The 14,053-nt window shown below is 37.4% G+C and overlaps 1 protein-coding gene across 7 annotated transcripts in view; it reads right to left on the reverse strand.

The window, feature by feature from the left end:
* Positions 1 to 14,053, reverse strand: part of exoc1 (exocyst complex component 1) — a 66,442-nt gene that overhangs the window by 10,916 nt on the left and 41,473 nt on the right. For 4 of the 7 annotated variants that reach the window (XM_078398480.1, XM_078398457.1, XM_078398473.1 and 1 more), the window contains 4 exons: positions 11,355 to 11,460; positions 8,625 to 8,669; positions 4,286 to 4,449; positions 1,981 to 2,091 (listed from right to left, as the gene is read on the reverse strand). In XM_078398480.1, the coding sequence (XP_078254606.1) occupies positions 1,981 to 2,091; positions 4,286 to 4,449; positions 8,625 to 8,669; positions 11,355 to 11,460 (426 nt within the window). The remainder of the gene's footprint in view (positions 1 to 1,980; positions 2,092 to 4,285; positions 4,450 to 8,624; positions 8,670 to 11,354; positions 11,461 to 14,053) is intronic. The other 3 variants (XM_078398497.1, XM_078398489.1, XM_078398464.1) reach the window with 1 other exon arrangement.

The following is a 14,053-nucleotide window of genomic DNA, read 5'->3' on the forward strand; positions in this document are numbered from 1 at the left end:
ACTGCTATTTATTAGAAGATATTTTTAATACATAATTTTCCTCTTTAAATCGAAGTAACATTCCTATTGTATGATTTACCAAATAAATGTGGCATAATCTGTGAAGGCTTCTCTACGAGCCAAGAGTAGTGAATTTATATATTTAGCTTTATAAAGTATATTATAGGCATGTGGTACTATGGGACGGGTGAAAACTTGAGGAAACCTCACAATATGTTAAGTTTCAGTAGTAGCTACTGTCATGGTGATAATATATACTTGAAAAATATTATTTATAGAACAAATGGGGCTTTGGGTGATAAAATAATTCATATTTCTTTTAGGGCACAGGGCACTTATAGGACACTTCATGTGCCCTATAATATTTAAGTATTTAAAAATATTTAAGTATTGACACTTAAGTTTTGATAGATAAATAAATTTCTCTGCATTCCTTCTGTCCAAGATCATTCTAGGTTGACAAGAATGGACGGATAACCTGTGTTAAAGCAATGAACAATGCTGCTTGAGAAAGGAGGTGGACATCTTGTTTTTTACACATTTTGAATGGAGAAATGCTTCAAACCAATTCTGGTTCACTGACCTGGTCTTCCAACACTTTCATTGACACAATCTAGGAAGATTGTCAGTATTTACAGCAAATCAGATGTGAGTGGGGAATGAGGGGTGGAGAATGTCGTGGACAGGAAGATCACAGAAAAGGATATTTTGCCCCTGGACTCTGCACGGGTTTAATGCAAGTGCAGTACATTTAGCACCGACTCCATTACCATGTTCCCATAATTATGCAAGCTCTTTCCTTTAAAGCATCTATCCAAATTTCTTCTGAACACCACAGTTGAATCTACCTCCTGTCGAAATCCTGGCATTGCATTACAGTCTCATATCACTCATTGCATAAAAAAGGTTTGTTCTCACAGACTAAGAATGAATTGTCTTGTCAGTTCATATGATTAAATATAGGGTTAAAGTTTTGGGCTGATCAAACATGCTAAAACTGACTCAAGTATAAAGTTGGTAGCACATATTATTCCCTTTTTCCCAAGCATTTATAACTGATGGTGTAACATCAGTTTAAATGTCTTAACCGAACTTCCAGTAAAGCTTTATTATTCATATGAATGATTACATGGCGCTATCTTTATCGACGAGCAATGCAATTTTAATGGTTTCAAACAACTTATATAATAGAGGAAATACATTGTCCATAAAAGCCAATATCACTAAGCTCTTCTTAAAAGGAAATGGAACATATTAACTGTTAAAATAGTTAGTCTTTAATAAATTCTTCATTCATTTCAAAGACAATCCTGAAGAATTCAAGATACACAGTGACGAACAAAGTGCTGCTTTCAACATGTATTTAGCTTTCTTATCTACCGCAGTCTGACTGGAGGTTGCAATTTTCATTAGGACCACTGTATTGAATTGGATAAAAGCATTTTGGGTCAAATATTAAAACTATCACAATTAATTTATATTATGAATCATCATAACAATAATCCAGGGATTATTGTTTCTTCTCCGACCCATATTTTTGTGCATCATTTGAATCAATTTTAATCGTAAGAGAAAATGGGGACTAACTGTGAGTTGCGGATTCCATTTTTTTTTTCTCTGTGCCATTGAACACCTAGCATGATAATGCACAATGAAACCCAATGGATACCACTTCCCAGGTTGCACCATCCGATGTTGGGAATCTGACTTGGATAGATTCAAGTAATATCCTTAAATCAACTGCTCAGCCTCATCCTCCCTTACCCCTTGTCCAGCAGCGCTTTCACATCCAACCCAATGGTTACAGATCCACCAAGCAAGCATCTCCCACACCCGCCACTCTCCAGCAAAATATTTCTGATCCTTTCATCCATTTCCCCACTAATAAACCTTCACTTATGCCACTCAATTTCCAGTCTGGGCTCTCTTTACACAGTTACAGATAAACTTATTTAGCTATGTAGAATATGAACATTATACCACCACTAATCCTGGTAAAGCTGGACTTTGTTGTAGCTTGAAGAATTTGCTGATGAAGTCTTGTTCAGCCAAACACAGAGGCTCTAACTCACTCAGGACCTGCTCAAAAATCTGCATGAAAGGAAACAGTATTTAGTTGCATCGTAAAGATTCATAACACACATCTTTTCAGCCATGCGTCATGTAATCTGAAGAGAATTTACTGATCAATAACAATTAATATTAAATATCATCTTTACTGAACCTATGGTTTGAAAATAATACTTTTCTCCACATGGCAGAATTTTTCTGATCTTCAGAGCAAGGTATTTATTATTACTACAAATCAATTCAGGTTGAATGTCGTTCCACATGCATCATTGAAACAAATAACATGTATGTCCCAGATGAATGCCATCCTTGCAAAATTATCTGTGAAATAAGTTCACAGTCAAAAAGGCCCAACAGAGGATGTACTTCCTGCGGCAACTGAGGAAACACAATCTGCCACAGGCAATGATGGTCCAATTCTATACTGCTATCATTGAGTCCGTCCTCACCTTCTCCATCATGGTCTGGCTCAGCCATCAAGCACGACATCCGGAGGCTGCAACGGATCGTTCGATCAGCTGAGAAGGTTGTTCGCTGCAACCTTCCCCCCATTGACGAACTGTACACTACAAGGGCCAGGAAGCAAGTAGGCAAGGTCATCTCTGACCCCTCTCACCCTGGACACAAAATTTTTGAAGCACTTCCCTCTGGAAGGTGACTCCGGACTGTCAAAGCAGCCACAGCCAGACATAAAAACAGCTTTGTTACACGAGTAGTAGTTCTATTCAATAACCAAAGTCTGTAGTCTCATTTTTGCTCTGGTTTATTTTCACCCACATATTTAGACCGTAATGTTGTATCCTTATTGTTTTGATGTGGTTATGCTTTATTCTTAATTGTTAACTGTGTGTTTGTGTTGTCATTTGTGAGCATACATTCCTTGTATATGCACATACTTGGCCAATAAACCTATTCATTCATTCAGTTGCATTTTCTACATTGCAACAGTGACAATAGTTTAAAATATCTTAATTGGCTATAAGTGTGGGAAGGACCTGCAGATGCTGTTTTAAACCGATGATAGACACAAAATGCTGGAGTAACTTAACGGGACAGGCAGCATCTCTGGAGAAAAGGAATGGGTGAATTTTCGGGTCGAGACCCTTCTTCAGACCCGACCCGAAACATCACCCATTCCTTCTCTCCAGAGATGCTGCCTGTCCCGCTGTTAGTCCAGCATTTTGTGTCTTAATTGGCTATAAAATACCAAGGTTTTGAAAGATACATAAAAGTGCATTCTGAGAAGGCTATGTTCTACAGATTGTACCATTTGGGCAGCCTGATTTTGCAGTTTTCCAGTCATGCAAGTCAAGTGACTTAGGATTTCCTGTAGACAGACACAAAATGCTGGAGTAACTCAGCAGGTCAGGCGGTATCTCTGGAGAAAAGGAAGTTTCCTGAAGTTTTGAAAGTTTGATGGCCTACTAAGCAACTTTGGTGGTTTATCATCTACTTTTACAAGTACATTTTGACAGATGCACAACTAGAGTTGAAAATCATCTCTCTTCAGAAAATGGATACAAAAAACCTTTCTCAACCTCCGGAAATCCAAAGACACTTTACCGCTAATGAAGTAAACAGCATTAACTATTTACAACAGCTGGATATATTGTAATATAAGCCTGCCAGATAAGCAATAAACATTGCAAAAACAAATTTAATGTACATTTTAATCTGGCTATGCCAAGTACCTACAAGAGTGGGATAAAGCATTTTGTATTGTCACACTTTTCAATATGAAAGTATTCAAAATTCACATCTTGAACAAGACTGAGAAAAATTGCAATCGTACTCAAATCTGGCATCATCAGTAGAGAGAATTGTTTACGGTCTTTGATTTTCGTCATATATTTCCAGCATTTGTTTTTATTTTCTATGTACAGCCAGGATTGCGTCTTTCTTTTAAGAAATCGTGGTCCGTATTTATTCTCAATGAAATTAGCTTATTCACGAATAACCATGAACTTGAGGGTATATGAAATGAGTATTTTACTTTTCTCTCTTACTTATTTATATGTCATAATATTTTAAAAAATCTGAATTCAGAGGCTGGATTTTTAATTTTTAAACCACCCTTACAGGCCTTAAACCATTCAATAGAAGCATCTAATAATAGCATTTTAATAACACCCATGCATGTTGTATTTTGGTTCAAACACTACACAAAATAACTTCTGAAAAACCAAGTATTCATTATGTTAACTATGTTGCACACCTTATCAAATTTGGTTCTATCAGCTACATCGAGGTCTGAGGCAGACATGTTCCCCATGTCAAGCAGCGAGGATGATTGAGAGCGGCGATTTCCTGATCCCTGAACAGACAACTTGTTGAGGCTTGAGGTAGAACCTGTAAGCTTTCCAGAACTTCCATGAAGACCTGCAGGCCAATAAATCTAAGTTAACGATACCAACATTATACTGCACTCGGGTCTCAAAATGTGCCGTATTCAAACATTAGTCTTGTGGTTAGAATATCAGACATTGAAATTCAGTGCCACAATCTTCATTGGAATTTTAGATGATAATTCAACATACCCAGTTACCCAAGATTGTTCAGCATGCATGACTGCTCACTGCCAGCTACGTAAAATTTAGCACAGCTGCATACTCAATATATATACTCAAAAATAACTCAAATGAAGTGGAAGATATTTTTTCCGAGACAATTAGTTTTATGCAGAGTTTATGGTTTTTAGTAAAGAGTATTCATTAATTCATTGAACCAAAATTAAAATCACCAAACAACTTAATGTTGAGAAAATCCCATTCATACAAGCGAAACTCAACTTTGTCGAAGAACTGAGAACATTAATTACACTTTGAAGAGAGCTGTTCGTGTTAAATTTACAAACCTAAATCTAGTCAATTCTTAATATTCAGAGTTAAAAAGATTTTCTTGATGGAAATAAAACCAAAAAATGCAGAAGCTGTAAATCTGAAAGAAAAGAAATTAATGCTGGAAATAGTTGGCAGGTCAGGCAGCATCTGTGAAAAGAGAAAGTCTCAGGTTTAAGATCCTTTGGCAGAACAGGGAAAGAGGGGAAGTAAGTTGGTTTAAGTGGCCGATAGGGGCGAGGAAAATAAAATGATAAAATGAAGGAACTATGGGAAAACATCAACCCTGTTTCCCTTTTCATAGACGTTGTCTCACGTGTTGAATGTTTCTGACATTTTCTGGTTTTATTCCAGATTTCCTGCAAATGCAGGTTTCTTTTAACATTTTTGTAAATAAAGCAGAGCCTTTAGGACCTTTATCGACAGATTCCTAAGCATATAACAATTCATACTCTGTGCCAATTCTTTTCATAAATCTGAAAGCATACATTGTCAGCTTTTCCTAATTCAGTGTAATCTATACATCCAAAATAAACATTGCCAGTAGAATGATTCTTAAGAAAGGCACGAGGCCGTGGAGCCATACAAAAACAATCTTTATCCGATGCTGTTGTACTGAGGCTCATCTCTACGAAAGCTAACAGATGTTTTTCCAAAATGGCAACCAAAAAGACAACTTAATTTGAGCAGAATAAAAAAATAAAAGCCTCAATGCTAAAGGAAGGGTTGGAAAGTCACTGTTTATGGAAGTTGAGGTAGAATAAAAAATTACAGTATCAAAGACAGCATAGCACATCAGAATCTCGCTCTAATCTTTCATCCTGGTTTGATAATCCAACCCCCATCTTTAAGGTACATGTCTCTACCTAGTAACTAATGGTTGATTGGGAATTCTCAAATCAATTCTCTATGGGTACAGGCAATGAGGTGATTGTACTTTGAAATGACTAAAAGTTAATTTTGGGAAGAGTGCTTTGAATGGTATTAACCAGTTTTAATAACACTATTTAAGAATCAGAAATACCAACACAATTTATACACTGCTTCCTCACATTTCTGCAGGACTGAAATGCACTAAGGTGAGGGGTGAAAGCAACTTAAACATCTTACTGGTTTTCGTATTGTGGACGTTACATTCACTTCTTTCTTACCAGTGTCCTTTATTGATATGGAGCAAGTTACCTTCACCTCAGCCTACAATATATTTCTAAACAATGCTGACTTTACGGTAAAGTTCCACAGTGTATACCTTGCTGGCCACAGTGTCGTTTTAATGATCTCTCTCGTTAACTGGAAGACAATTTATTTTGAGTTTGTTATTTAATAATTTTATGGTGTTACAAATTATCAAGTCATGATGATCTGATGTAGAAGTTCACTCTCAAAAAGTCTACACTTAGTTCCAGTCTACATATTAACAATTGGACTAAAAGCAAAGAGCAACATGTATTTATATTTGGTTAAAACAAAAACGTGTATTAATAGGGCAGCATTCATGACATCTGAAAATATTTTGCACCAATGTTACCATGATAGAAGGAAAAATAGGACAATCAATTTGTACTCGGCAAAATCTGACACAAATAGCTGAATCATTTACTTTAATGGAAACAAGGAACTGCAGACACTGGTTTACAAAAATGCACAAGGTGTTGGAGTAACTCAGCAGGCCAGGCAACATTTCTGGAGAACATGGAAAGGTGACTTTTTGGGCCGGGACCCTTTTTCACACTAAAAAAGGGTCCCAACCCAAAATGTCACCAAACCACATTCTCCAGAGAAGCTGCCCTAGCACTTTGTGTCGTAATTTATTTTGGTGATGTTAACTTACGAATACATATCCTGCAAGATTTGGAGAGCTAGATTACTTTTTTTAAATTAAAAGCGAGGCCTTCAGATCTTTTGCATCCATCCAAAATGATGAATGAAGCCTTGGCTTAACATCTCATTGTAAAAGGTGGTATGTCAGCATTGCAGCACTCCTCAATACTGAAGAGACAGAGCCTGGATTATGTATTCACATCACTGCAGTAAGGTTTAAACGCTCAGCCTTTTGACTCAAGTGAGTGGAGTACCATGACTGAGCCAAACGTGCACTAAATGGCCTTTCTTATTAAAAAAAAAGATGGGAATATGGGCATTGTATTGAAAACATGCAAAAGACAAATGGATCTTTTCAGAAAACAAAATAAAACAGAAATACTGGGAATCATGGTATTGTGGCATCATTTAGCTCAAATAACCTACACAAGATCTCTGCAAGAACAATTTAGCCAGTCCCAGCTTTCCATAAGCATCATTACATGCAAATGATAACATGTGACAGATAAAAGAACATTTTCCACCAATTATTGATTTTCCACCAAAATTTTGTTCAATATCATTAGTAGTATTTATATTTTCTCTAGGGAACACTTCAAAATGGAAATGTGTGTGTGCGTCTGGCCCACTGTGTTGGGAATGCGTGTTGCAGACCTCCGTCTTCCAGTTAAGAATTATATCTGTAGAATCACTTCAATTGTTTTCACTGTCAATTTCACAAATTCGTCTAGTCCTCTGTTTGGAAGTTTTAGATCCAAATTTTTTTTCATACATGTGTGATGTAAACAAATTGCTCTATGGGGTGGATACAACCAAAGATAAATGTTGTATTAAACAGAGCATTAACAGGTACAAAAGCTCTGTTATATTTTATGAGACCAAGGGGGATTAAGACCAATTTCAAAGACACAAAAGCAGTTCATTCCACTTTTAAGTGCTTATCTGAGATACTTTTAATCTTCTAATGTTTAAAACCTAGCTCATGCCAGGAGCATTACTGTTCAACAGGACAGGCCAGATAACCTATTAAAACTAAGAACCCTTTACAATATTAATTTAAAAGATTTGGAACAGCCTGATTTTAGTTGTAAATTAATTCATGAAATATTCAAAACATACCTTTAATAATCAAATACAACTGTCAATACCGAAAACCCCCCCAATTTTTGTATAGTTTAGTACTATAGCAAAAACATATTGTGATCCAACTGTTTTTTAAATCTCTAAATTAGAATCCACAAGGAACTGATTTTTTTCCAAGTTTTTTTAACAAAGCCTTTTTCCATTGAAAAAGAGATGGTTATTTTAAGCATTAACTGGTCATAAAATGTTTTGGTTGACAATGAAAAAGTTAAAATGCCTGTAAATACTTACACTAAATATTATTCGAACGACTTTCAGAAGAAAGCTTCCATATCTAATGCCGTAACAATTTTATTTTCCAAAGCACCAGGAATCAACTTGGGGCCCATGATTATCAGAAGTTGTGCTTAGTTTGTTCAATTCATGCAAGATTATTGCAAGGCACAGACATACATAAAAATAAAGATTTGCTAATTGCCTTACCATGTTGTAAACCTAATGGGCAAATTTCTTCCTGCACCATGGTAGTCTAATATAAACAACTAATTTACATGCATTTTAACATGGGAGGAAAGTGGAGTGGCTGGATTGAAATAATACACCATATATTAAAAGGTCAACTTTTTTATCGTCCAAAAAAGCATAATTTATATATATATATATTTTTAAAGATAATGAACTTTCACAGAATTATTTTAAATCAAGTTTGTAAACCTCCAATTTAGCAATAATGAATATTGTTAAACATGATTGAGCTGTTAATGTTTCCATTAAGGTTATTAGGCAGCAGCTTGCAAAGGAAGCAATACTTACTTTCTATATCCTGTTTGACAGCACTCTCTTTTCGAGGTAATGTGGCTGCACGGGATTAGATTGCAGGCATCAAAACACAAAGATAGGTTAAGATGTATGCTTTTGGCACAAATGGTGCAGAAGAATCACATTTGTTAGATACTAGGCAGAAAGAGATGCACATGCAAGACACATCATATATTACTTTACATATAGGCAAAGCACACTAAGTACAGTAGATGTACTAATTCTCTCGTTTACTTTTAACAGGTATTATCCTGACAAATTCACATTACTTATATTACAACTATCTTCAGGGAAGACCTGGGGTACTAAACTAAAGATCCAGAGGGAGATTTTAAGAGGTTTTCAAGATGAACATGGGTTTTGGAGAAGTGAATTGTGAAGATTTGGAAAAACACCCTTTTGTCTAACCAAAGACAAATTAATATTAAACAACAATCTTCTCTGTATTTCCTAATAAATCTGATCATTTTATAAACTCTGTAATGGTTTTCTATTTCACTATCACTAACTCCTTCTTATTTCCAATTGCCACATCCATACACATAATATATACATATTTCCTTTGACTCCTTGACTTCCTTAATACCAAACTGCCAGTCTGGCTTCTGACAGATTCACCTATGGTACGGCATGAAGATATCCATCTATGTGTAAGGAACTGATTTGTTACAATGCTGAGAGCTATATTCTGCACTCTGAATCTTCCCCTTTGCTCTACCAATTGTACTCAAGTTCAACCTGACTACATTTATAAAAGAATATCTGATCTGTTTGGATAGCATGCAAAATAAAGATGTTCACTGTAACACGTGACAAAAATAAATGTAAACCTATCCCTTAAAATCATGACTACCTCCTCCAGCTTTCCCTTCGGTGAGATGACCATCAACATTACTTTAAGTGTAAGAAAATAACTGCAGATGCTGGTACAAATCAAAGGTATTCAGTCTGAAGAAGGGTCTCGACCCGAAACGTCACCCTTCTCTCCTGAGATGCTGCCTGACCTGCTGAGTTACTCCAGCATTTTGTGAATAATCAACATTACTTTAATCAGTCTTGTGATTCTCACTTCAAATTTCTATAATAATTCTCCTTTTTTTTTTTGCAATGGTGACAAAAATGAACACAGCAATCTGAAAATAGCTTCATTCCAAATCAGAATCATTAGAATTACAGCTCAATACTGCATTTGCTTTCTTGACCTTCTGAAAAGATTAAGTGACCCAACAGCTTTATTTCCTATAGATGAAAACTCACAAAATTCCTGCCTGCAGTACAACCTCAGACATATTTCACTATAGAAAACCCAACGGTTTAACTCTTCCACTTGATATCTGAGGGAATTACATGGTGTTGATCACTAGGCTAATTCTGGGGATAAGAAAATGAGTTACAGTTGAGAATTGGGGTTCTAAATCCATTTTCATTGGACCATTTTGACAATATATAAAAAAAATTATTTGGCAAACTTAATTTGTACAGAATATTCAGCAATGAGGACTAGGAGGATTATCAATTTAAAATTATCAGGAGAGTGACAAGAAGAGCCAGGAGAATATTTGTTGTTCTAAGGGCAACAATGTGACTTGTTAAAGTTTGGTAGTTAGGTTTTGAGCTGATAAACATATAAAGCAGAGGAAGGCAGATTACTACGAAAAGCAAGCAGACCATGGGGAGTAAGTACAAATGAGCCAGCAAAGAGAACAGGATTTAAACCAAGGCTATAATTCTGATTGATTAGCATTCATTTATCTTGGAAATGACTCCCAATCAAAATAGCCAAAACATTCTTAACATTACTTAATTACTAATCTTAGAAACATGTAATTACAAACATGTCTGATATTGATTTTCTTCAACCACTGAAACCTAAAAGGCAACTCACTTGATAGGAATAAAAATACAATTTGTAAGGTCAAACATTTTTACAGCAAATTCAATTTGGTTTAAATATCAACCTGCTGAATTTGGCTACATTTCATTCTTTTTTTCTTCTTAATAAATCTTTACAGATTTTAACCAAAATTAAGCAAAGTCCATTGCACCACCACTCAAATTCAGAAAAAAAGTCAAAATATTTAACTGTGGCAATGAACTTATAGAAATCATTAGAACTGTAGCAGAATTACACTACTGCAAAAATAATTTGTTTATTCACAATCTACACAGGCACGATTGTAATGAGAAATTAGTAGAAATAATATGACCAAATGAACAGAAATATCCTGAAAGTTTAGACTGATTTGGCTTAAAACACAACGAGTTGAATCATATCATATTAATCTACTTTGATTCATAAATAAATAAAAGATGAGGTAACAGATTTGCAACATTGAATTAAAGATAACTCATATAAAACATGACTATTCTATTTCTCTGTTTTGCTACATAAACATTACTCAATATTTAACTATTCAGCTGAATCCATATCTAATTTCTAAACTTGCGTTTATTCATAGTGTCAGATTTTAAGTCAATTTAAACAGATATTGTAAAAACTGATAAGTAATCAAGAAAAAATACAAATATCCCTCAGAATAATTAAACAATGAAATCGCATCACACAGCAAAAGGAAGACTAATAAAAACATAAATGTCACTGAAGAAACATCTGCCTTCCTACAAGTCTCTTCATTTTGTAAGATTTGAAGGCAAGATTTGTTTCCACTGACAAAGGACTTGAGTTCTTAAGACCATTCCTTCTAAGTGGAAGGTTCAACTTACCAAACTTTTTTCCTTCTTTTGATGTTCCAGTCATTTTGATCTTTGCAACCTCAAAGAATTCCTTAATTTCCCTTTCATACAGCCTGGAAATATAATCTACATAGTTCTGCAAAGAAAAAGAAAAACAGACAATCTATTTGCACTCAGTTTTACATAGAAACATAGAAGGTAGGTCAAGTCAAGTCAAGTCAATTTTATTTGTATAGCACATTTAAAAACAACCCACGTTGACCAAAGTGCTGTACATTTGATTAGGTTCCAATAGAAAAAAAAATGAAAACATACAGTAGCACGCAAACAGTTCACAGCGCCTCCTCAATGAGCCTCAAACGCTAGGGAGTAGAAATATGTTTTGAGCCTGGACTTAAAGGAGTCGATGGAGGGGGCAGTTCTGATCGGGAGAGGGATGCTGTTCCACAGTCTAGGAGCTGCAACCGCAAAAGCGCGGTCACCCCTGAGTTTAAGCCTAGACCGCGGGATAGTGAATAGCCCCAAGTCGGCCGATCTGAGGGACCTGGAGTTAGAGAGGGGGGTTAGAAGATTTTTGATGTAGGGGGGGGAGTGTCCATTTAGGGCTTTATACGTGAATAGGAGGAGCTTGAAGTTGATTCTGTACCGTACAGGGAGCCAGTGGAGAGAGGCCAGAATCGGGGTGATGTGGTCCCTTTTACGGGTACCCGTCAGGAGTCTCGCTGCGGCGTTTTGGACCAGTTGCAGGCGGGACAGGGAAGATTGGCTGATCCCAGTGTATAGGGAGTTGCAGTAGTCTAGGCGGGAGGAAATGAAAGCGTGAATGATTTTTTCTGTGTCGTCGAATTTGAGGAAAGGTTTGATTTTAGCTATGGTTCGAAGTTGGAAGAAGCTGGCTTTTACCACAGCGTTGACTTGCTTATCAAATTTTAATGCAGAGTCAAATATCATGCCGAGGTTTTTGACATGCGGTTTGACTAGGCAGGATAGGCTTCCAAGACTGCCTGTTATCAATTTGATGGAGTCGGGGGGGCCGAATAGGATGACCTCAGACTTGCTCTCATTTAATTGGAGGAAGTTCTGTGCCATCCAACATTTTATGTCCTCAAGGCAGTGTGAGAGGCTGTTTAAATTTGACTGGTTGTTGGGTTTCAGAGGGAGGTAAAGCTGAGTGTCATCGGCATAGCAGTGGAAAGAAATGCCGTGCCTTTGAATGATTTGGCCAAGGGGGAGCATGTATAGAGAGAAGAGAATGGGGCCTAGGATGGAGCCTTGTGGAACTCCGCAGGAGAGGCTAGCTGGAGCAGAGGAATAACTGCCTATGTTGATGGCGAAACTCCTATCTTTGAGGTACGAAGCGAACCAGCTCAGGGCAGTGCCATCAATGCCAACCGCGTACCGGAGACGGTCAATAAGGATGGTGTGGTCCACTGTATCGAATGCTGCGCTGAGGTCGAGAAGGAGCAGGATTGCACAGTCGCCGGTGTCGATGGCGAGAAGCAGGTCGTTGTGTACCTTCAACAAGGCAGACTCTGTGCTGTGGTGGGCTCTGAAACCTGACTGGAAACTTTCCAGGATGGTGCAGGAGGAGGCCATTCGGCCCTTCGAGCCAGTACCGTCATTAACTGTGATCATGGCTGATCGTCCCCAATCAATAACCCATGCCCGCCTTCTCCCCATATCCCTTGATTCCACTAGCCCCTAGAGCTCGATCTAACTTTCTCTTAAATACATCCAGTGATTTGGCTTCCACTGCCCTCTGCGGCAGAGAATTCCACAAATTCACAACTCTCTGGATGAAAAAGTTTTTTCTCACCTCAGTTTTAAATGACCTCCCCTTTATTCTAAGACTGTGGCCCCTGGTTCTGGATTCGCCCAACATTGGGAACATTTTTCCTGCATCTAGCTTGTCCAGTCCTTTTATAATTTTATATGTTTCTATAAGATCCCCTCTTGTCCTTCTAAACTCCAGTGAATACAAGCCTAGTCTTTTCAATCTTTCCTCATATGACAGTCCCGCCATCCAAGGGATCAATCTCGTGAACCTACGCTGCACTGCCTCAATTACAAGGATGTCCTTCCTCAAATTAGGAGACCAAAACTGTACACAATACTCCAGATGTGGTCTTACCAGAGCCCTATACAACTGCAGAAGAACCTCTTTACTATACTGAAATCCTCTTGTTATGAAGGCCAACATTCCATTAGCTTTCTTCACTGCCTGCTGTACCTGCACGCCAACTTTCAGTGACTGGTGTACAAGGACACCCAGGTCTCGCTGTACCTCCCCCTTACCTAACCTAACTCCATTGAGATAATAATCTGCCTCCTTGTTTCTGCCGTCAAAGTGGATAACCTCACATTTATCTATATTATACTGCATCTGCCACGCATCTGCCCACTCACTCAACCCGCCCAGGTCACCTTGCAACCTCCTAACATCCTCCTTCACAGTTTACACTGCCACCCAGCTTTGTGTCATCCGCAAACTTGCTAGTGTTGCTTCTAATTCCCCCTTCCAAATCATTTATATATATGGTAAACAGTTGCGGCCCCAATACTGAGCCTTGCGGCACTCTACTCGCCACTGCCTGCCATTCTGAAAAGGACCCGTTTACTCCTACTCTTTGCTTCCTGTCTGCCAACCAATTTTCTATCCATGTCGACACCCTACCCCCAATACCATGTGCTATCATTTTAGTCACCAATCTCCCGTGTGTGACATTATC

The sequence above is a fragment of the Rhinoraja longicauda genome, chromosome 1 (assembly GCF_053455715.1).
Source record: "Rhinoraja longicauda isolate Sanriku21f chromosome 1, sRhiLon1.1, whole genome shotgun sequence".
Taxonomy (NCBI): domain Eukaryota; kingdom Metazoa; phylum Chordata; class Chondrichthyes; order Rajiformes; family Arhynchobatidae; genus Rhinoraja; species Rhinoraja longicauda.